The sequence below is a fragment of the Hippichthys cyanospilos genome, chromosome 19, assembly GCF_059441005.1.
Source record: "Hippichthys cyanospilos isolate Australia breed blue-spotted pipefish chromosome 19, RoL_Hcya_1.0, whole genome shotgun sequence".
Lineage (NCBI taxonomy): Eukaryota > Metazoa > Chordata > Actinopteri > Syngnathiformes > Syngnathidae > Hippichthys > Hippichthys cyanospilos.
Window position 1 is genome coordinate 11,322,499 of NC_142387.1, and position 25,162 is coordinate 11,347,660.

General features: G+C 36.7%; 1 protein-coding gene and 1 long non-coding RNA gene across 3 annotated transcripts in view; one reads left to right on the plus strand and one right to left on the minus strand.

The window, feature by feature from the left end:
• Positions 1-25,162, plus strand: part of LOC148407905 (uncharacterized) — a 46,539-nt gene that overhangs the window by 13,410 nt on the left and 7,967 nt on the right. Inside the window, exons 17-24 of one of the 2 annotated variants that reach the window (XM_088402039.1) lie at positions 3,938-3,973; positions 6,167-6,211; positions 6,291-6,335; positions 12,265-12,318; positions 14,361-14,432; positions 15,588-15,623; positions 17,262-17,306; positions 23,486-23,518. In XM_088402039.1, the coding sequence (XP_088258165.1) occupies positions 3,938-3,973; positions 6,167-6,211; positions 6,291-6,335; positions 12,265-12,318; positions 14,361-14,432; positions 15,588-15,623; positions 17,262-17,306; positions 23,486-23,518 (366 nt within the window). The remainder of the gene's footprint in view (positions 1-3,937; positions 3,974-6,166; positions 6,212-6,290; positions 6,336-12,264; positions 12,319-14,360; positions 14,433-15,587; positions 15,624-17,261; positions 17,307-23,485; positions 23,519-25,162) is intronic. The other variant, XM_088402040.1, reaches the window with a different exon arrangement.
• Positions 25,158-25,162, minus strand: part of LOC148407906 (uncharacterized) — a 3,088-nt gene continuing 3,083 nt past the window's right edge. The window contains exon 3 of the long non-coding RNA XR_015863628.1: positions 25,158-25,162. This exon is cut by the window's right edge and continues 254 nt beyond it. This is a non-coding gene — a long non-coding RNA (uncharacterized LOC148407906).

Sequence of the window (25,162 nt, forward strand, 5' to 3'; positions counted from 1 at the left end):
TGTAAATTATATAAGTATACCTAAAATGTGATCCTTTTTAACATTAATAAAAGAAAAAAAACTTTCAAATCAGCTTTCGGAAAATTGTTTTTTAAAGGTTTAGACAGTTTGCAGCTTATTCTGAATCTGAAAAAATAGCTTTATGTACATCAAAGTACCTTAAAGGGATAGTGTGTAAGATTTTGACCGTTTTTGATTACGGACAGCTGGAGGTTCTGCATTTACCATCGTCTGTAGCTATAACAAACATGTCTGCCTCTGGAGGGGTGCCACCCCCCATGTAATATGTAATATCGAGTCATCATTCTCATTTTTTCATTTTTTTTTCAAGCTGAGCAGCCCCTTAACTCAAAAACATTTTCATATGTTTTGTATAGAAGTCTAGAAAATCAACACTGCACATATATATAAATGTATATTTTTTATGGCAAAATAATTCAAACACAGTGCTGTGCTCATCCATATAAAACCTAGCATAAAAAAAAGGCATGTAACATTTTGCAGGAGTCACTAATACATTTTAGCAATACGTTGTTTTATGTTCTAATTAATTTGCTCTTAATTTGAAAAGAAAGCTGTTCCTTTTTGGATTTTCCTCCAAAAAACGGTCACGCTCAAATGTGTGAACCAGTATCTCCAGCTGAAGCAATACGTTGTTTTATGTTTCAATTAATTTGCTCTTAATTTGAAAAGAAAGCTGTTCCTTTTTGGATTTTCCTCCAAAAAACGGTCACGCTCAAATGTGTGAACCAGTATCTCCAGCTGAAGCAATATACAGAAGAATATACAGTTAATGTAAAGCGCATATTATGGGTTGGTGTTACTGTACTTGTATATTTGCTCTTACTTTGAACACCCAGAGACATATGTCATTTTTTTGGGTTGCAATGGCCTTCTTGACTTTATAATTATGAAGTCTGCAGCTCCGTGTGCTTTGAGGGGGGAAAAACTGATGTTGTAGACAGCCAATTCAGTTGCTTCTTCCCTGCCAGCATACTTTTTTTTTTCAACTTCAAATACATACTTGGGGAACTTGGAAGCCTCTGTGTGCAGAAAATCAAACAGAAAAGGTTTTACTAGACTTTATACCTAGGCTGTGTCATATACTGGAGAAGTGCACTCGGAATAGAATCTGATGATGCCTTTGAGGCGATCGGAGTCTCCAAAGGTGGAAACGTTTTATTTCTGTTTATGAATACGGGTAAACTATTTAATTTGTTGTACCTTCGAAAGATTTTCATTTGACACTGAATTACGGGGGATTTATTTTTTCCGTTTACCTAAGCTTGTAAGCCTCTTTGAAAGACATGTTAATTATTTGCTTAAAGTTCAGTTCCGTAAATAGGCAGGATGGGTTTGAATGTTGATTTAATGTCTGAATGTGAGTGTGGATTGGAAAATGAAACAAGCTCACTTCCCCTCCCTACTCACACGTATGCCTTGAGATTTTGTGGTAATGTTTCTTTGTTTATGCATATGTGGAGATTTTTTTTTTCCCAGACTTGAGCCATGCCCTTTATTTGGGGCATGACTGAAGTCTCGTTTTTTTCTCCTCCATCTATCTATCTATCTATCTATCTATCTATCTATCTATCTATCTATCTATCTATCTATCTATCTATCTATCCATCCATCCATCCATCCATCCATCCATCCATCCATCCATCCATCCATCCATCCATCCATCCATCCATCCATCCATCCATCCATCTATCTATCTATCTATCTATCTATCTATCTATCTATCTATCTATCTATCTATCTATCTATCTATCTATCTATCAAGATCGAGCATTAACAGGTTGTTAGATCTATCTATCTATCTATCTATCTATCTATCTATCTATCTATCTATCTATCTATCTATCTATCTATCTATCTATCTATCTATCTATCTATCTAATACTGCACAAGGGTTAATTTTTGATTATTTTGAATACAAGTACGATATAAGTGCCATAGAGGAATTTATTTGATCTTTTTAGTTCATGTTTGATCTTCAGAATTTGTTACAGGCGTTTCATAGTTTAGGGATTATAAAGATTTATCATCATTGATTTCTTTGAAATTGTTGGAAATAACTTTGACTATGCAATGCTAATTTTTTTGGTTTCCTGAAAAGTGATGGTTTGGGAGATGCGATATGAGAAAAATTTAACAGCCTGTTTCACATGTTCATTGCCAGTGAAGCACATTGCAACAAATTCTTTGGCAAGTGTGTAATTACGTACTGGCACCGCTCAACAAACAACATAAAAGTACGGAAAGGTCGGAGAGCAAAGCCGAGCAGCAGAATCTTGTGACCCGGGGCTGGTTGCAACTTTAATTATATGCTTTGTTGTGTTTCGCCATGTGTTAGATTGTTGTTCCACTGGCCGCAAACTTCACCCCAAACGCCATTTGTGCGTCATGACAATGGATTTATAATTTATACTCCGTAGTCTATATATTTTCAATTAGCTGCAGAGAGGTAAATTTCAGAACAGAGTGAAAAATGTTGCAGAGTGTTTTAAAACGGTTTAAAGACTGTTGAGAATAGTCAAAATTCTGACTTTAAAGTCTCGCTTTAAAGTGAAAATCCTAACGTTGTTTTCTGAATTCTCACTCAGATTTTTGAGTACAAAGTCCCTTTTTTCAGAATTCTCTAAACTTCTGACTTTACAAAGAGAATTCTGACTTTATTACGAATTTTCAGGCAGATTTTTGAGACCAGTCAGTCAGTTTAAAGTGAGGATTCTGACTTTATTCTCAGAATGTGACTATGTTCTCAGAATTCTGATTTTATTTTCAAATTTATCAGTCAAACTGTTTAAAATAAAGTCAAAATTCTCAACAATTCGCTAAGATTCTTAGACAGAATTCTGACTTTAATCTCCAAATCTGATTTTATTCTCAGAATCTGACCAAGAATTCTGGATATTGAGTCAGAATTCTCACTTTATTGTCAAAATGTAAATGGAGGAATCTAAGAGGAAAACCACGTCTCCCTTTAATGGCACGCTTTATTGCGTGAATTCTGACTTCAGTCGTAGAATTCTGACTCTGCTATATTTAAAGTGAAATTTTTGACTTTATTCTCTTATGAGAAAAAAGTCAGAACTCTGAGAATCTGAGAGTAAAGTCATGTTTGGGTTGGGATTTAATATTTCTCTGGTTTTCTAAGTTATGTTATCTTCCTTTTCTTGTTTGTGTACTCGTTAGAATGATTTCATCCACCTGTCTGGTTACCCACTCTCGTATGTCAACCAATCAGGTTCCCCCGCCCTTTGTGTCTGTCCAGCTGTTTGCGTTCTCCTAATTTAGCGTGAGTGTATTTAAGTCCCAGTTCACAACCGATTCGTTGTGGGGTGATTGCCTTAATGTCAGTCTGCGCCTTGGTGATGGCGTTGTCTGCCCAAGTTTCCACCCCTCCACACACCTGATTCAAATGATTCGATAATTATGAAGCTCTTGCAGAGCTTGGTGATCATTTGAATCAGGCTCAAAGGAAAACTTGGAAAACATGCAGGAAGCTTGTGGATTGGAGTATGACAGTTCAGGACTAAAAGGGTTACAGGGAAAATTTTGATTCTTCTACGATAAAAGTGAGAAACCTACTAGTTCTCTTCCCTACAACAGTTTGTACAAAAGCTATATTGTAATAATTAAACAGTGGGGGAAAAAAAAAAAGCCCGGCCGCCCTCCTTTCGTCCATTTTGTCCTCTGTAGGGGGACATTCAGTCTCGCCAAGAGAGACTGCATCAACAGGAAGTCCACATTTAATTTGAAACTACCGTCTCTTGTCTCTTCACAGGATGTGTTTGACGAAGCCTTCTAATCTTATCCTCTTTTCAGCAGCGTTGACAGGATTACGTGACAAAAGCTAGATAATCATCGCACATTATTCAGGCAGCACAGCGGATCTTGTAAAGCACTGACACATGTGTCATGTCCTCAGGGGGATCCCGGTACTGCTGGAGCGCAAGGAGCCCCGGTGAGTAGAGATGTGACATTTATTTCATATTGCATTACACTCAGGGGTTTAACTATTCAACGCCAAATTAAATATATATGGAATTCCGGATGAGGTTCTCCAACGGGTGATGTAAGATAGCTTACAAAACAAAATTTGCCTTTTATGTGGACTGGGCACATCACGATTTGAAGGAGTAATTAGGATCTCAGCGTGAGAACTTGGATGTTTTTTTTTTTTTTTTTAAACAGCAGTAAACTTGCGGCCTGCATTTAAGTCAACACACACGCAAACACTTGGAAATTAGACGGGCTACACCAATCAACGGCGGCTCGGGGGTCATATGCGGCCCGTTAGGATTTTTTAACCCTTGCGCAAACACTTTGTGAACTATATTCAATATACTATACTCATTGCATTTTTTTTTTTCTAATTTTGTAAATGCTTTTAACGGCGTCATAATTTATTGATGTTTTTTTTTCCCTTCAAGCACTCAAATTATTCAGCGGCATCAATTCTATGTAGGTTAAACACCCACAAAAAAATTGAAAAATTTTATGCTCTGTTTTTGTAGTCTGTGACGTGATGACACTTTAAAAAATAGCCATTAACTGGTCTCTACTGCCACCTACTGTCTTCAGGTGAAACAGAAGTCAAAAAGAATTCTGTTTGCTGACAGTTTAACCGCCGCTCAACAAATAGTTGCAAAAATCGCAGGAAAATCAATGTCATAAATCCTATGAAAATGCATCTCAAAGATTGTAATTACAATGGTTTTATATGGTCCAAATTTTGGACAATTATTATTTTTGTACACAAATTCTTGCATGTCCTGCTGCAATCACAGAAATGTCAGAATTGTTGCATTTTTAAATTTTATGTTCATTATGTTCATTATATCATTTGCAGGAAATTTCAGCTCACTTGTATTTTTCCCCATTGATTCTTTTACAACATCAGAAGAAATATCAAAGAAATGTCCATAATTTGTAATATAATGCCACAACTTCAAGAAACAACTTCAAGAAGCTTTGTACTGTTAGCAATAAAAAAACAGTCATTTGTTCATATTAATTTTCAGTTGTTGTAAGAGCCCTTTCAATAGATAGTTTCCACTTTTCCTGATCGGGACTTTTTGCCAATTTTTTTTAAGCCTTTTTGGCCCTCAAGTCAAAAAACATATAGACAATGCGCAGCTGCTGTAAAAAAAAAAAAAAAAAAAAAAAAAAAAAAAAAAAGTAAAGCTGTAGATATAGAAAGAAAACAAATGTCTACATTAAGTTAAATAAGGACACATTTTTTAAAGTGAGAATTTGAGAAAGTTTCCAAGTGTTATTAAAAAAAAAAGACCAGAATATTGAAGCCACAAAGCCAAATCCCTCTTCACAATATTCCACTTTGATGTCTGAGTATAAAGTAACCAGTACGCACTTAGTCCGTCATCTAACGATTGAAGTATTTTCTCAATACCTCACTTAATTCAGACACATGAAAGATGTCCAAGAGTGTCCAAGAGTAAAGATTCTTAATAGTTCAAATCCGGGTCAGGATGAACTTAAAATGCACTATAGCAGTGGATCTCATTTTTTACAGTGTTGTACCCCCTGTCAAATATTTTTCCTGCCAAAGAACCTCTAACCAGCATGGTGCATTTATGTCATAAAAACACACATGCAAAAAACAAACTTTGGTACTACATTTGTGATGTATTTTATTCAGCATGGTGTGACACCACAATTTTTTCAGGCTTGGAAAATTACATCACGAATGAAAATGCGCATCCTTATACAACATAAAAAAAATAAAGCCATACACCGTATCACTATAACACCATTTAGCAATGTTGGTTCATGTTCCAATTAATTTGCTTTTAATTTGAAAAGACACATGCTGTTTCTGCCACAAAAAAGGATTAGATTTGATTTGTCGATACAGATTTTCTGATACTGAAGTAGAATCCCGGTTAAACTCTCACGTACATATAGTTTTCCCAGAAAGCCACACATAACCATATATGAATAAGTGTCAATTACATGGCGAGTAGTTTTAATATGGAGTGTATTATTAATGTTACAAGTGTGGAACATAACCAAACCCAATGAAATTCTGACTTCAAATTTCTTTTTTTTCCGGTGTCATTTCCATCTCTAGTCTTAGAGTTTATGTTCAGTATTTTTCACGTGTTTGAGTAACGTGTTGCTCTGACGTCACCAGGGTGTCCAGGGACCTCCAGGAGAAGTTGGCCCACGGGGACTTCAGGTAACATCAAACCTGAATGCATCTTGGCAGTACAGCAAAGATGATTTTGAACAAAGGAAAAAAAATGTTCCTTTTGCAGGGAGAAAAGGGTTTTCAAGGACCACCTGGCATCCAAGGACCACCGGTTGGTTTCATAATTTGTAAAGTTCTTTGTTGTGATTTCTCAAACAAGTTTGTTGGAAAAATACTGGTACTTTTGTGTGTTCCTATCAGTAGCACAGAATACTGTATTAGTTTGAACCGTGTCACCGATGGAGGCCGTGTTCCTTAGCTTTGCTGCCCTCTTGTGGCAGGTTTGTAAAGCTATTTGGAAGGAAAAAGTGAGGGTTGGATATTGCGTCAACAAATAGCAAATATACTTAAATATTATTTTACTTAAAAAAACAAACTTATAAAAACATAAAATGCAGCCTATTTCTGTTGTTACATTTAGCAATTAAATAATAAAGCTATATTTTACATGGAAATTAACATGTTTCGTAAAAATCCAATTAACTGATTCATCAACGGCTTAATCGATGAATAATCCTCAATTTCAGCCTTGCAGTGCAGTTTGCCCAGCTGCGAACATACAAGTACAGTGTGTGAAAAATAATCCCCCCCCCCCCCCCCCCCCCCTAAAAAAAACCAAAAACAAAACCTTGTAATCGCCTATAAAACCACAAGGTGGTCACTTGTCACAAGGTTATTTAATTTGGCTTGAGCACAAAACACCAAATGTATATATTTTATGATTTATAATACCCCCCCCCCCCAAAAAAAAAAAAAAAAGCTTGTCGTTGCTTCTAAGTGCCACAAGATGGGTTCACCAATTGATTTGGCCTTCGCACAGAAACACCAAATCTATTAATTTTATTATAAGTAATACCCCACCTCCAAAACAAAAAAATCTTGTTGCTTATAAATGCCACAAGATGGCAGCAAATCACTTGTCACAGGATTCGACTTCACCAATTTGGCCTGAGCACAAAAACACCAAATCTATTTATCTCATTAAAAAAAAATACCCCCCTCACCCCACATAAAAAAAGAAAAGCTTGTAGTTCCTTATAAATGCCACAAGGTGGCATCAAATCATCTACTATCGTCGATATGTTTTCTCCAATCAATTTAGTTTGAGCACAAAAACACCAAATCTCTTCATTTATTTATTCATCTATTAATAGAGTAAATAACGTCCACTTTCCGGCACCGCTGGCGCCGTCAGCATCGCTGCATGGGATGAGAGCTTGGCCTCCATTCTCCTCCCAGACACCTCCTCCTCTGGGTCCAGAGGTTGATCCAGGACAGAGCTGGCGCACCACACCATTTGTTAATCCCGCTTTTGTCTGCAGCTGAAACGCCGCTGCCCCACAGTCCACATCATAAATGATGTCTGACGGCAGAAAAAGTCTTATTGTTAGCCCACGTGAATGAAGAGGAAAATAAATCCAGTAGCAAGTTCACAGTATATTTTATACAACGGCCAATTGAAGGAAGCGGAAAGCGCTTTCATGTTAAACTCTTTTCGGTTTTGTTTTGGCATTATTACCTGCCTGCTTATTTATAGTCTTTCTGAGTTGAGTAATTATAGTTGTACATATTTTCCATCCCTAAAATCCAAATTCTATGATTACACAGTCATGAGACTTCCCCTTCTATTATCGCCGACTCGGTATCCCCCGTGAGAGTCAATTATCACACGCGGAGTTATAATTTAACATTTTTTGTCTACAGACACAAACTTGTTATTCTGAGTGTTTGGGGGTGGGGATGTTTTGGCAGGCAACGTTTTGTGTTTTGCTCTAGCTGCTTCAGTATTTATGTTTATGATTCACAATACTTTGTGATGACCAGTTAGAATTATTTTCTCCAAGAGTGGTTCTCAAATAGGATGGGAAACCTGAGATGCAGGTATCAGCAAATTTGTTTGATGCTTTTAATTATTCTGAAGAGTATGGTTTTATTTTCAAATTAAGAACAAAATGATTGGAACAAGTAGTGGTTTATTATTAACTCATTCAATGCCAGGGACGTTTTTTTTATGTTTTTTTTTAAGAGTTTGGACAATAAATCCCAGATAATTAAGATTCAAATTGTTACTTAAGTACATTAAAAACATTAATTTGCAGTTACTTATTTATTAAATCAATACATAGGTAAGTCATCACTTTAGGTACGAAAGTAATAGGTAAGTCAATACTTTAGGTACGAAAGTAATAGATCACTGAATTACATTTAGTAATGACCTCATTTCGTATCCGATATATTAAAATCCTTTAACGAAACATTTGAAAAATTAAAAAAAAAAAATATCCAATGTAAGTTTTGGACTATTAGCCACTACTTTTTTCTCATGCTTTGAACCCTGAGGCCTGTAAAACAATGCACAATGCAATTTTTCTACTAGCCACCAGGGGGCAATCTTCTGGTAAACAAAAGACAGAAGAAAATGCTATTGATGTAATTTTGCGTTAGAACTCCAATTTTACTTCCCACCAGGGGCCTCTGTCAACTAGAAAGTGGCATCTGACATGTTACTATTGTGTTGGTGCAGCATTCTAACAATCCGAGTGTGTCTGTGATATGTTGAAAATCTGTTTGTGATGCTCATATTTTTTAAACATGCTGGTAGTTAAAAAAAAAAAAAGTTTCAAATGATAACAAAAATTTGAAAAGATGTCCTAAGCGTAAATAATCGATGTTACGTCCTGCGGCTTATAGTACGGTGCAGTTTATACATTTTCTGTTAATATTTCTTAGCTCAGCTTATTGCCCATATTATCTCTAAATGATTACTGGATTTAATGTTTGGGGTCCCAAGAAAGAAAAATAAAGGCACATATAAATTAATGCAAACATGTGTCGTCCGGATCGAATAAGTTCAGAACCACAAAGGTCACAACTTGATCTTTATCCATCATATCGCATCCTCCTTGTGCCGAAGACACCATGACAAATAGCCAGCTTCCAGCCAGCACTACGTTGGGTTGCTTCTGCACAGGCAATGCCAGAATGCAAATGCGGTGTATGCGTCTATGCGTGTGTGTGTGTGGACCTGAGCCATCTCATTTCTCCCCCAGTGCCTCCTGACTAAGCCGTCATGCACTCTGTCACATTCAGCCCAAAGCACAGTGTCTCTTTCATCCAACTCTCTCATCCCTTTACTCTGCCGTGCTCGCGCATCACTCCCTCTCTCTTTCACCCGAATATCCGCACCCTCAATCGCAGGGGCTCGGGAGACCGCCGCCAAAGATCGGACAAGACGGTCCCAGGCTTTGTGTGTTGAATGTCATATTTAGTTGTTTATGCTAATGGGACCGTTCCAATATCCTCACTTTCCCCCCGTAATCACTTTATGTTCTTGCGGCAAAAACTTCATTTAGCTTATTTCGCAGAGATGGAACGCGCAAGTTTGAAAATCAAATTGTCAGCCTGTATGATAGTATGGAAGTTGACAGAAAATTGCCATTCTGCGTGCATTTTGAATTCATATGAATAACCATATTGAATTTTGTTTTGACTCAAAATCATTCAAAACCATTGTGGCCCTGAAGTGCGAAGCACACAAACAAAAATAAACAAAATAAGGTAATCACTGACAAAAAAAACACACCATACAATGAGCAAATGAGCACGCAAGTCAGAAGTGCACAATAAAAAGAAGAGCAGGTGGGAAAAAATAAGCTCACAAAAGAGCATGCAAGAAAAAATAAGCAAAAAGTAAAAAACAGCACGAAAGAAAGAAGAAACACACAATAAAAAATGTGTTAAAAGACAAAAAAGAGCATGCTAAAAATCACAATAAAAAAGCATACAATAAAGCAGCACACAATAAAAAAGACCATGCAAAAAAGCACACAAAATAGAGCATTCAAGAAAAACAAAGCACACAATAAAAAGAAGCACACAATGAAAAAAAGCATGCAAGAAAATGGAAGCATGCAATAAAAAGATTACTCAAAAAAGGACACAATTAAGAGCACACAAAGAGAAGTACACAATAAAACAGAGCACACAAGCAAAAAGAAGCACACAATCAAGAGTGTGCAAGATAAAGGCACACAAAAAAGAGCATGTAATAAAAAAGAAGCACACCAAAAGAAGCACAAAGTAAGAAAAGAGGACGCTTAAAAAGAAGCACACATTAAAGACGAAAGCAGCAAAAGAACACACATTTTTTGAATTGTGTGCTTCTTTTTTCTTACCTGCTCTTTTCCATTGCTTCTTTATTGTGTGCTTTCTTGTAAGGTTTTTTTTTCTTACTAGCTTTTTTGTTCAATTTTTTTAGTTTTTTTTGTGTGCGATTTGCACTTCAGGGCCACCGTACAAAACAAGTATTGCGAAAATCTGTTTAGAGCTTCTGAGTTCATCCCAACAATTCAAGCAAGAGGCACACTGACATGCTCATGAGTCCATGACCTTGGAATGCATAATGCTTTTCCAATATACGTGTGTGGGTGCAGCAGAGGAACACGAGAAGGAGTTTCTTCTTCTCTTTTTCCTTGAGAATGCCGAACATTAATTCATAATTTGACAATTCAATCAGCCAGCACAAAATAAATGGCACCTTTGTGTGACATTTGCTGAATGCTTCACAACACTTTTAATTAACAGAAGAGATGCGTTTTGCATGAACTCGCAAATTTGCAATTGATTTTATAGGTCATTCCTATCAATTGATGTCATGTTTTGGAAAGCTTCCAAAAGCTATTTAAAGTCTTTAATCAAAGAAGAAATACAATCTCTGTTTAGTTTTCATTATCATGTTGTTGTAAAATCCAATCTATTTTCTCATCATAAGAGAAGTGAAAAGTTTATTAAGCATGCATTTCAGCAGTCGTCCATGGAGATTTTTGGCTCTTCAGTTATAGTCATTGGCACCCGTCGTACAGCTGGACAGCTGATGTCGTTTGACTGCAAGCACTTATACAATAGGGACTTTACAGATAAAAAAAAACTCCTCAGGGGAAAAAAGTCCCTTGACTAAAATATGAGGAGAGGGAAAAAAAAATCTTGATCGAAAAAAAATCCAACGTAACCCCAAGCATTGAAAGCTAGAGCTGGAATACTAGATGTGGGAAAACTACTTTGAAACTAGACTCAGAAAAGAATGCAGACTCAAATAACGAGATTTGAAAAACAGTATCCCGAAAGAAGAAATCGAAAACTAGACAAGGAAATTATACTCAACTTGGAAAAGTATCTTAATGAAAAACTATGCTGGAAACTTGGCCTGGAAAAAAAGACTGAAACAATTCCTTGAAAACTAGACCCAAAATCACGAGACTCAAAAAATAAATAATAAATAAAGAGATTTGAAAAACAGTATCCCGAAAGAAGAACTCGAAAACTAGACAAGGAAATTATACTCAACTTGGAAAAGTATCTTAATAAAAAACTATGCTGGAAACTTGGCCTAGAAAAAAAGACTCTGAAACGATTCCTTGAAAACTAGACTCAAAATCACGAGACTCAAAAAGTAGCCCTGGAAAACTAAACTCAGAAATCTAGGCTGGGAAACGAGACTCATAAACTAGACCTGGAAAACTAGACTCATTAAACTAGGCTGGGAAACTAGACTCTAGAAACCAGACCAGAAAAAAAACTCAGAAGATGCTGGAACTAGACTTGAAAAACAAGACTCAGGAAGTTAGACTGGGGAACTAGACATGAGGAAGACCACTTGACGTAACTGCTTGAGAACTTTCTAAGAACGAGTCAGTGAGAAACAAGAGCTTAATCACTGTCAGACAGGAATACACATTGACTCGTATTGACTCATATTGACATATTGAAAACGAGGCTCGAAACACCTGGAAAACAGACTCTAAAACTAGTCCTGGAAAGTTAAATTCAAAACACACATTAACAACAACTTTAGACCTGGAAAACTAAACTCAAAGCATTAGAAACGAAAACTAGACATTGTAAACTACAATGTTATCTTGAAATCCTTTTTTGGGACAATTATCCCTATTTATTTTTCCTTTTCATATATTTTACATTTAATACACACAATATTGTAGCAGCAAGATCCTGCTGAAATGTTTTTTGTGTGTCTTTTCTTCAAGGGGAACTGCGGTGATTCGCGGCTTCAAACTTGTCTCGGTTCACCAGGGCAGAAGGTGAGTTGATAGGATTAGCGTAATTCCCCAAATATAGGACACGCAATATCACCAAAGTGCTCAATTAGCTTAGTATTCGATAAGCACGAGTCAAGGGTGTCAACAATCCTCCATAAAAAACGTATTTGACAAGAATTTTATTATTTGTTATTTTTAATCACTATTTTAAAAGACGAGAATTCTCATCCATGGCACTGAAAGAGTGAATCAACAAGTCAAATGGAATACCTTTACGTGTTTTCTAACCGTTGCACTCTTAATTGAATCAGATGGAGACATCGTAACTTTTACATGTTCGAGAATGGACTCGCACGTTGGTTCAGTCTGCTCGCTTCTTTTATTTGAAAATTCTGTAACAACTGGCTGCTTACAGCCAACTGAAGACCGCCCACTAAATCGTCCCGTTATGGTAATTAATGTAAGAATGCGGCTAATATAAAAATTCACATCTGTGCGTCAAAACTCATCTTATGTGGCTAACGGAATAATATTCTTCGAATGGTGCTGATTAAAACAAAACAAAAAAAAATCAAATTTTTAAATTACAGTTGACCATACTTTTGGCCTTTTCGGGTAAAAAAAAGTGCATCTTATATTTGGGGTTAACGCAACTTCAATTGTCAGATTTTGTTATAAATGCAGGAAGCTAAATCATTTCGAAATGTTTTTTTCCCCTCCAACCTTTTGAAAAAAAAATAGCGGAAAAAATAATAGTTCTTGGGTCATAGATGAGCTGGAGTTTATCTTTGAGGGTGAGGCGGAGTGCACAATCCCAAGATGCATCACTTTCACCTCTACGGGCAGTTCACAGTCTTCAATTAACCTAACATGCTTTTTGTTTTTAATGTGGGAGGAACCTGAGACACTTTGGACGCTCTGGACTGTGAGACAGATGTTATAGCCATATGCTCCCACGTGCTGCCCATATTAAGATCAATTACTCAAAAATTCTAAAGTGTGACCTTGTGACTGTAATTTGGATTTTTTTAAACTCATTTACGGCCTTCCTTGTTAATCACACCCTCAAAAGCAAGGGACATTAGTCTAAAACAAAAAACACAAGGGGATTTTTCACTGTAACTGCCTCTGCCCCCCCCACCCCCCAAAAAATGGAATTCTTTTGATTTTGTCATCAGTTATTGCCTCATTCAAAGCTTTAATATGTTATATGATTTAATATGTTATAGGGGGGGGTTCACTATAAGTGCCATTGCCCCCCCCCCCCAATGGCCATGTATAGAATTTATTTTTGTCATGAGTTATTGACTCATTCAAATCTCTAACATGACATATAACATAATCTGCAACTTTTTTTTTTTTTGATACAGCCTCTTTAGTTTTTTTTAGAAGTCACATTTTTTTGGATATATACAGTACTGCCCTGGGGGGATAGAGGGGTGCATAAAAAAATAAAAACACACATATATATGGATAGATCTCATGCTACTGAACATTTTGAGTGGTTTAAAGAAAAAAAAAATCATTAAAAATGTTAGTTATCCCGCCCTCAAAAGCAAGTACCGCATTGGTACAATAAACGCGAGGGGAGATATTTCTAGATCAGGGGTGTCTAACTCATATTTATCGGGGGCCGCATTGTAGTTATAATTTTTGTCAGAAGGCCAGTATGATTGTGAAATCAAATCAATTTTAGGTGTGTTTGTCACACTTCTAACTAGTTTTGAAATAAGAGCCTGGTAAAAACTGTTCAAAAGAGATAATGGGAACACAAAATGCTTGTTATTTTTACCCCCAAAATTTTAAATGTTGAGGACAACTTGCAAATTTAGTATTTTAACCAGAAACTTGAAGTTTGATCAGGATCTCACGGGCCACAAAAATTTATGTGGCGGGCCGGATCTGGCCCCCGGGCCTTGAGTTTGACACCTGTTTTGTAGATGAATGCTCAAAGGTTAAAGTCAAGGAGTTAATTCAAGTATATGCAGCATGCAGAGGAGTGTATACGGGATATATCAACGCGTTATTCATTCATTTTTCATTATTCATTTATTTCTCCGCCTAAATCCATTTTACCTTTCCAGGGCTCAACAGGGGAGCCGGGATTTCCAGGGCTACCAGGCGCCCCAGGACATCCAGGGTACAAAGGTCACTGGGTAAGACTTCCTAATGCTACACATGAGCAAATTGTTTTAGCCTCAAGTATAAGACGGGCTTAAATTTCAACCTTGATGAATAATTTATTGATTTGCTATGGGGCATTTGCATATTTTTGTTTTCCATCTAGCGCGTTGCTCTTTTTATCGCATAGATGCATCTTGATGTCCCCACTACGCACTGCAGCCAACACACTATAGATAATTTTAATTCCATTTATTCTACATATTATAGTTTGTTTTCTTTGTAGTGCTGCTGTGGGTAATAACATTAATGTTTTATCCGTTTTTATAAAGTGTATATATGTCACATATTTATGTACGTATATTTATATATTGGGTGTTTATACATGATTGTACATCCTGTTTTTATATATACAGCACATGTATCTGTGTAGCAATATTAGTATACAGTGTAATATAATACAGGAAGACAAGCGATAGGAAATGAAGTATTTTTATTATTGTATTTTTATTGTATTTTTATATATATTTTTTATATTTTTATATATTTTGTATATTTTTATATAATTTTTGTATATTTTTATATAAGTATTTTTATATTGTATTTTTTATATAATTTTTGTATATTTTTATATAAGTATTTTTATTATTGTATTTTTTTATATTTTTATATAATTTTTGTATATTTTTATATAAGTATTTTTTTATTGCTCTTTTAATCGCATAGATGCATCTTGATGTCCCCACTACGCACTGCAGTCAACACACTATAGATAATTTTAATTCCATTTATTCTACATATTATAGTTTGTTTTCTTTGTAGTGCTGCTGTGGGTATTAACATTAATGTTTTATCTGTTTTTATAAAGTGTATATATGTCACATATTTATGTACGTATATTTATATATTGGGTGTTTATACATGATTGTACATCCTGTTTTTATATATACAGCATATGTATCTGTGTTGCAATATTAGTATACAGTGTAATATAATACAGGAAGACAAGCGATAGGAAATGAAGTATTTTTACTTGTTCCTACTCGTTTTCAAACAGAGTATAGTTTTTGTTATGTTTGGCTTTATTTTCAATTTTATCTTGTTTTTGTACAAACAAACTATATATTTTTTTATGTACAGTAATTGTTCGAAATATGTTTGAAATAAAGTCATTTATTCATTCCTTATAGGGAGAAATGGGGAAGCCTGGCCCAAAAGGAAATAAGGTATAATGCTTCTTTTTTTTTTTTTTTTTTTGCAAGTTACACATGACTCACATCATGGAGAGTTTACAGTCATCCTGCATTCAAACTGAAAGGAGACAAAAAAAAACAAACTACCAGGGTAAGGATAGTGCTGAAATTCTCTAACGGCTACCCTAAAAAGGGTAGTAAAAATATTTCACTGAGAAATATCTCTGAAATATGTAAATTTAACATTTGTAATAATTGTCCTCATAACGGAAATGATCTTCTGCGAGTAAAGGATATTCAAATTTGTCTCATTTCCACCTCTGACTGACTTGTACCGCAACTAGCCACTAGGAGGCAGTTTTGGTCTTTTGACTTTACTGTTTGCTCAGCTCTCCAAAAAGCAGAATTCAAGGATCCATCTTTCATGACAACAAAGCAGTGAACCAACAATAATAATGCGCTTAAAGACCAACCAAGTTTACACAAAATGATTTACTGGTATATCTTCACTGTAATTGTTCAACCATTGTTTTATTATATTTAAATATGCTAGGAGTGAATATGTGAACGCATCTGAAGTTTCATTTCACCAAATGCGAGTCTGTAAAAAAATAAGCTCCACGACAACATGAAGCTCATAGCTTTGACGATGACTAGCCTAAAGAAAAATATATTGTTTTTTTTTTTCTTTGCTGTAAATGGAGTCAATATCTGAAAGTCTCTGAAATTTCATTGTGCCAAATAAAACTGTAAAATTGTAGAGCCATGACAACATCATATATATATATATGGTCTAAAAAAAATAAAAATTTGAATAAATTAAAAAAAAATAGCTAGTACCAATTAAGTTAAGTACCAGGTCTAAAAAAAAATATAAAAAAATAGAATAAATAAAAAAATAGCTTGTACCAATTAAGAACCAAAATAATTAATTACTCTATGTAATTGTGTACTAAAGTAATCATTTACTTTTAGTGCTTTAGTATAGAAACAAATTTATGACTTTCCTACTTAAGTACCTAAAGTATCATTTTAGATCTTATTTTCTTAAAATAAGTCTTAACTCAGTCACAGGCCAATATTGACGTCTGTATAAGTAGAAAAATCTCTTAATTTGGGCTGGTCAGTTTTATTTTATTATAGAGCTAAATTTGTTCTTGAACAGCTAGCATAGCCGTTAACGCAGCTAGCATTTCCTCTCAAAATAATTCGAATAAATTGATATGCACCGCAAATCATGTTATAACATAAAATCCCATTAAAATTGCAATTTTTCCACGGACCTTTCGTCGTACCTCGACTTCCTTTTGAAATCCTTTAATCAAAGCATGCGCTAAATACTGCGATTTGCTCGCTGCGCTCCGCGTGCTGAAATGGCAACGAGTGTGTGTTTGCCCACGGGGGGAAAGCGAGTGAGTATCAGAGCTTGGAGATGTGTCTTTTGTAAGTCACATACAAGATAGAAAGAGTCAGGTTTGTTAAAGGTCACTGTTAGCTAGTTCCTATCCCTTCTCTCTGCGGGATTCTCTTATTGGTTGCTTGGGGTAAGCATGACCTTTTTCGGTCTCTCACCCACACACACTTCCATCACTCGCTGCTTACATTGTGTCTCATCCTCACACAGACTAACACACACACATTTTTGCCTAATTGTGACGTGTCTCGTTGCAGGGGGACCAAGGGAGAGAAGGCGAGGCGGGAACTCCTGGTATACCTGTAAGTTTTGGCATTTTTATTTCCTTCCACTAGGTGGCAGCAGTTCTTATGCGACTGTAGCTGCTGCGAAGCGACTGAAAATGGCGGTGTGTGTTTGTGTAAATTTTAATGAGCTGATGGAGAACAAGTGTCTGCACAAGGGCACCGGGATGAGGCAAATCCTCCAGAAGAACAATGTCTTGGCTTCAAGACCTAATTTGGGAGTTGCAGACTTCTAATGCGGCTTGAGGCTCATATTTCTACCCCAAAACAGTCCAAGCAATAACCAAGTCTGAAATACTACACAATCTAAAGCAAAAATCAAAAATAAGGCGCACCCTCAATTAATGACATATTTTAAAACTTTTTCAATCACAACATAGTAATACTCAAAGCAATAACTTAATAATAACTTAGTAATAACATAACTCTCAATAGCATAATAACAATGTCAATTTGACTAACCTTGTTCAACTGTAAACACCCAAATAAAACAGGTAAAGTTTACTTTATCACTTCATTCCCCATCTACCAATCCCAATCTCAATATTGATCCATATATAAGGCACACCTGATTATAAGGCGCACCATCAGCTTTTTTTAAAAAAATAAGGCTTTTAGGTGCGCCTTATAACGCGGAAAATACGGTAAATATCTTTTTTTATTCAAAAATGTATACAATTATACAATTATTTGATCAAAAGCATTTTATATCAAAGAGAAAGCATTGAAAGAAGCTGAAATTTCACCCAGATGGTGACAATATCTCAAATTTCAACCTGGCACGACCACTTAGTTATCACACTACCAGGAGCGCGCCACCCCTTGGCTAAAATACCGAGAAAGGAATGTGGGTAAAAAAATAACCCAAAATTGGTCAAAATACTTCACAAGGGTTCAACCAATTTGAACTAATGAGAGAAAATCCAGAAGAATCTTCCAACGCGTTTATGTAAGCCGTCACTGTCAATAACTTGCGGTGATTTGATCCACATTCCTGTGTGATCTGCAATTTCCAACTTCCAAGCCAAGATTTGTATTTCATTATTTTCCTAATGACACTGAATAAGTTCCATTTGAGACAGAGTCCAAGTATTGATTCCTCCGGTATTGATCGCCGCATCCCCCGAGAGGGATTAGACAATGAATCCAATCATAGTGTGTGCGTGCTTTCTTTATTTTTGTGTTAGCTGCTGTAGCTTGTATCGCATGGAGATATAGTTGTGTAATCTAGCCTGAGACACTTGAGAAATGTAAAGCAATTATATTTTTCGGCGCGCGGCTGAAACGTTGACTCGGCCGAGCAAGCGGCGAGCGCAGGCCAGCTTCCACGCTGCAAACTCCCAAAGCCAAACGTATCGGCGGTGAATCACAAAATGCGTCACTGTTGAAATGCGCATGACGATTTGTCTTGCGAAAGACTTCCTAATTCCTGCGGGGTGGAATAAATACGGCTCGGTTGTGCCTCGCCTTCCAGCAGGAAGTCAAACATTTTTTTGCTTTTGGATGACATTTTTAGAATGTCTTATGAGTCGAAAAAAAAAGTTAAATACACAATATTTTTCACACTATAAGGCACACTTAAAATCTTTGCACTCATTCGCTGCCAGTGACTGCTATAGACGTCAAATCCATAGTCTCTGGAATAAGTTAATTCATTCATTGCAATTGACGGCTATATAAGTCAAAAATCCATCTTAACTGGGCTAGCAGTAAACGAGTTAATGTGCCGTATAATCAGGTGTGCCTTATATACGGATCTTGAATTGAAGGTGAATAAAGTGACTTGTTTGCTGTGATAGTTTCTCTTAATGTGCGGTGATGCACCCTATAACCCGGTGCATCTTATAAACGCTGCATTTTATGGAAATTTCAGATAGCGCTTCATAATCCGGTGCTCCTTATAAGCTAGTGAACGTTCTAACCCGGTATGTTTTATTACCCGGTGCACCTTATAACCCACTATGCCATACATATGGAAATTTCCCCCCAAAAATGCCGGTGCACCCTAAACTGTATATGTACCGTTATACAGTTATCATCAAATTTAATAACAATGTTATATTTTGGTACAGAATATATTCCATTGGGATTTTGAAGCAACACTGAGCTTTATCCGTTTTTTGGTGTCACACTATGTGTGATTTGAATCATGAAACGCTGGTTAGGGCTGCACAATTAATCGAGTTTTAATCGCCGTCACGTTATTGGCTGCCACGGCTAATTAAGATGATCCTCTGGGATATTAACATTTAAAAAGCCTGCTGTCAAATTAAGCACTTTGTCATCCTACCACCAGGGGGCAATGTCTCTCACATGTTTGCAGGACAAAAGCCTCTGCTTTTCTCATCCTTGTATATAATTTACCAGTGTGAAATGACGGTGAGTTTCTCACCTGATTCCTAATATATACAGTGCTAGCTATCAATTCAGACCAATATTGAAACATTTGGAATGAAAAAAATTGGGAATAAATTCAGTTTGAAATGACCGAAAATGAGATTTTGACTGCTAATTGATTCAAATTTGCTTAAAAATAAATAATATACTTGGTTCGAAGGAGGCTTCATTTTTTTCATCGGTTTGCACTCAGCAAATAAATGAGCTATGTGCCAGGCTTTTGCCATGTCTTGGATACATTTGTTTTAATTATTTACTTTATTTATTTTAGTTTATTATTATTATTTGTCAGTAACAAGCCTTGAAACCTTGTTAATATATTGCTTGATTAACCTTTGCGGCATTTACGTATTATGGCTTTTTTCTTTTTTTTTTTTATCATATAATAAAAGAATCAATAGTGACAAAAACACATGGGAGCTGAAATTTCCAGCAGATGATCAAAACACATAAAATTTCAAAATGCAACGATTCTGCAATGATTATTTCTATGTGATTGTAGCAGGACATGCACGATTTTGTGTACAAAAATAATCATTGTCCAAATTGTGGACCATATAAAACCATTACAATTACAATTTTTGAGATGCATTTTAATAGTATTTATTACATTGATTTTTCTGAGATTTTTGCAACATTCCGTTGAGTGGAGGTCAAACTATGTCAGCTAAAAGAAAATTCTTTCACCTCAAGACTGTAGGTGGCGATAGAGAACAATTAATGGCTATGTCTTAAAATGTCATCGTCACTTCACAGGGTACAAAGCCAGAGCATCCAACTTTATTTATTTATTTTTAATAAATTTAACCTACATACGTAAGGATAGAACTGATGCCACTGAGCAATTTAGGTGGTTGAAGGAAAAATAACCTATTACGCCTTCAAAAGCATTTACAAAACTAGGAAAAAAAATGCAATGTATATAATTTTCAAAAAGTGTACACAAGGGTTAAAAAAAGGGGAAAAAATATACAATAATCGTGATTATTATTTTGGCCAAGGCCAATTTAGAATCGAATTTCATGAGTTTCTGGCTGCAATCTTGGACGGTTAAATACACTCACTCAGCAGTCAAACTGCCTATTCCCACGTCACCTGTGCTGCCTTGACCCAGCTCAATAAAACAGCCTCAACTCTGCGGACGATGACGCAGGAAATTTTAAAAATGTAACACGAGCATGTCCAAGCTTGGCGCGCACCTCTTGCTTCTTCACAGTTTTCGTGGTCAGCACCTCGCGAGCTTGTGTTCCATTTCCAGGTTCACACCAAAATTATATATAGAGTTCCTGTTTCAGCTTAATTCACACTAGCCCAGTTTTGCGGGCATAGGTGACTAGCCGCCATCCATTTATATGTTCCTGACTGCTCACTGGACTCCAATGGCATTTGCATCGTGGCCAACCCCTTAATCTCCCCCCAGTGGGGTAATGGCTTCAGTACTGTATTTTGTGGCATTAAAAAATCCTTAAATTTTTCTCAAATTTCCACAGTGCACCTTATAATGAAGTCTCAAACTGAAGTTGAATAAAGTTTGACTTATCTGATCTACTGGATTGTTTTCCGTAATGAGCAGTAATGCACCTTATAACCGGTGCGCCGTATAGCTCAGTGTTCCCAAAATAGACCTGTTTATCGAGACTCTATTTTATCCCTGGTGCGTTTTATAACATATAATCTGATGTGTTTTATAACCCCACTGCGCCTTATGCAACTGTTCAGTGAGACATTACTTTGTAACCTGGTGCACCCTATATAGGGACATTTCACAAAATAGACCAGTTCATTGGGACGGCACCTTATAATCTATTATGCTTCATAACCTTGTGCACCGTATAATCCGGTGCTATTTATGGAGTGCTATTTTTGGAAATTCTCCAAAATAGACCTGTTTATTGACACTGCTTCACACTTGACGCGGCTTATAACCCGGTGTGTTATATAAACCGGTGTTTTATTCTTTTTTTTTGTTTTTTATAACCCAATTGCGCCTGTTTGCCCCATATATGGAAATTTCCAAAAATACACCTGTCCATTGAGATTTCATTTCATAACCCTGTGAACCGTATGTATGGAAATTCCCTCGACCAGTTTATTGAGACAACACCTTACAACCGAATGTGCTCCATAACCCTTTACACCAAATAAACCAGTGTGCGTTATATATGGAAATAAAAAACAAAGAAAAGAGAGTTCATTTTGACCGCCTTAAAAAATGGCCGACTTTATAACCCGGTGCACCTCCTAACCCGGCGCATTTGATAACCCTATAATGCCTCATAAATCACTGTGAACTCTATAAGTGTATTTCCCAAAAAAATATTAATTTAGACCTTCATTTAATAACTCTATTAAGGAATTTTCCCCCCAAAAAGACCTGCTTATAGAGATTTCACCTTATAACCCAATGCACCTTATTACCTGGTGCACCACATAACCCTGTCCCCCTCTTTATACCTCAGTGAACCCTAAATACGAACATTTTCAAAAATAAACCTCTTCATTGCACCTTAGAATCCATTGCACTTTGCAGTCCAAAAAATTACGGTAATTTGACTTATTTTTTTAAGAGATCTTGAGAGGTTTTTTTTCCTGAATGCTTGAGCATCTCTGGCGCACAAAAATAGAGGCACACAAGGTCTCTGACATTCACAAGTGGTCGTCATGGAAGAGTGCAGGATGATTCCAGCGGCAACCTGTGAAGCTCCGTTGAACTCTAAGCCCATGAGGGCAGTGGCAGCGCTGGAACATTGGTGGCCACACACAATATTGACACTTTGGGCACGATTTGGATATTTTCAGTTCCGCGCTTTTCCCGCCAGCCGTTTCAGCCAGCTGTGTGTACTATTGAGTTATTTTGAGGACATAGTAAATTTACATTATTATGCAAGAGTACGCTGATGTATTTTTAATGGCGTTTTGCCGGAGAATTGTACTGCATTTTGCTTCCATGGATCCATAAGCTCTTATGATTTTGAAACTTTCCCTCCTTTTCGTTGTCAGAGTCGTTTCCTTTATCATCCAACGGGGAGACAAGAAACATCGCGCTTAAAATTAAATTCAGGACAACACGGCAACAAAGTGTTTGCTACCAAACTGTTGCCACTATATTGGTTCATTAAACATCTAATCTAAAAAGTAATCTCAAAAGACACATGTTTAAATACTTTCAACAGACCGAGCTTATTTTCTTCCTTCGGCACTCGGATGGATAAAATGACTCGCCGAGGGGGCTGTTTAGAAAAATGTAATTTGCGAGCTTTGATTTGCAATGCGATATTATTTCCGCTTGCAATATCATCGCTAATCCAAATAACGCACCCATGCTTGTGACTGAAAGCGCCTCAATAGAAGCAAGTCGTTTGTGAAACATGACACTGCCGTCAGAAAGGATTCATTAGGAAAAAAAAAAGGTATTTTCAGGGGGAAATTGAACACCCCTGGAGTCTCAGATATATGTTAAAGTGTTTAATTCCGCAAAACAGCCCGACAGAATCGGTGTTACCGGCAGATGCGGTTTTCAAAGGAATAAAAGATCCACAAATGCATTTTTCATTACGTTACAGCGAGTACAAAAGGAGTGTTGGAGATTGCATTGGAATAAGCAATCTAAAATGTTGTGTAAGCCGAGGGCTTTGACGGGAGGAAAAAGAGCGGCTCCGCATCACCAATGCGGAGCTGCGAGCGTCGCTCCTCTGACGCTCCGTCTCGGCTTTTGATATGTAAGCACTCATTTCTAATGTTTCTCCCGTTTCTTCCTTTTCATCCCCGCCCTCTCTGCTTTCTTTTCTTTCTTACATCAGGGCCAAGTGGGACCCAGGGGAAGGGAAGGAGAGGTATGTCAAATTAGACGTTGCGGTATTAGGTATAATCCATTCTCTCTCATTCTGCCCCACAGTGAGGAGCCCTGACAAGCTTGCGCGCAGTTCCTTTGGAAGACTTACAGAGCCAATACCTTTAGGCCTGGGGAAATCTAACCCCCCCCCCCCCGGCAAAAATATACATCACAAAAGCATTTTGAAAAAGCAAATACATTGCTGTACTGTCTGCGGCGTTATAAATTTATGGAGCTACTGCGTCCCCGCAGTTGTGAACCTACTGTCTCATTTGTTGATGATGTACAAAACACACATCCTACGCGGGTGAATCTTTTTGGATCGCAAACAGCCGCTGCAGGCTCTTTTTTTTTCAATCGTGAAAGCACAATACTGAAGAATGAAAAAGTGTTTCGGAAGCCAGTTAGGTCGTTGAACAAGAAATCTTATCACTAGAATGGTGCCTGATTTAGTTTTTTCATTTTCTATTGCACTATGTCAGTTAGTTAGGACCAGAGTCTTCAAGGACAGACCCAAGTCCAGTCTCAAATCTTTGACCCTCAAGACCAAATCTTAAAGCCTCATCACACTGAGTGGTGACGATTTGCAAATTTTGGCAAAAACAGCAAATGTACGTCTGCGTTACAGCCATTGCTGAAATTCTAGCGTACCGAATTACACTAAAATCCTGAAAATTCTTGCCTGTTTAGGCCTTGAAACAGAAAAACATGTCTCTAAGAAAGCCCGTTTTTGCCTTTTTGGACTATCAGCCGAAAGCGGCGACTGTGCCCAGTAAAGGGTTAACAGGATATCTTCAAGGTCACAAACCTTCTTCCAAAATTCGCCAGCAGTTTTAACGCTTTTTCTTGCTGCAAGGAAATTTTGAACGTTCAAAATTCCCTTTTGAAAAGAACAGTATACACTGTATAAATAAAAACTATAAAAAGGTTTTATATACCTTTTAGTGGCGCTTGTTATGCTGAAGTTCCCTAATCAGGGTTATCTCCAGCATCGTTTCCAAATAAATTTTCATACTTCTCTATTTACCATTACTAGCAATCTTGGGCTAACCCCATCAACTTTGAATTTAGCCGTAAAATGCTCTATAAATACGCTTTTGTAACCACTCACAATCGAACAAAGCTTTACTGTTTAGCCATTTTAAACAAGTGAGGCCGACCAATAGCAGACCAGCATTGTAGTCACGCGTTGCATGGAAGCAGATAGACTGCAATAGTAAATAAGTGCAATTACCTAAAATGGCAGCACAACAACACAAATACAGCCAAGGCCCTAGGGTCATGACAGTTGTTTTGGTCGCATATTGTCATAAAGAAGTGATGAAAATACTCAGTATGCCACGTCGCAAAATGAAAATAACGTAAATCAGAGACGTTGTAACACGGGGGTCCACTGCATTTGGATTGACACTCCTGTAGATACCACCACAGTTTACAGGAATGTGCTGAAGATTATGGGCACCATTAAATTTGTTATTTTATCAGTCATATGTTGACTCCACTAAGGCCTTCAAGACAAGTCATTAAAAAACAAACCCAAAGGTGCTGTGATACTTTCAGAGAATTTTTATAGGAGATTGATTCAGACAACTTTAGAAAGCAGAGGAAAGAATACTTAAGTGTGGAAACTTGCCGTTTGACTGAT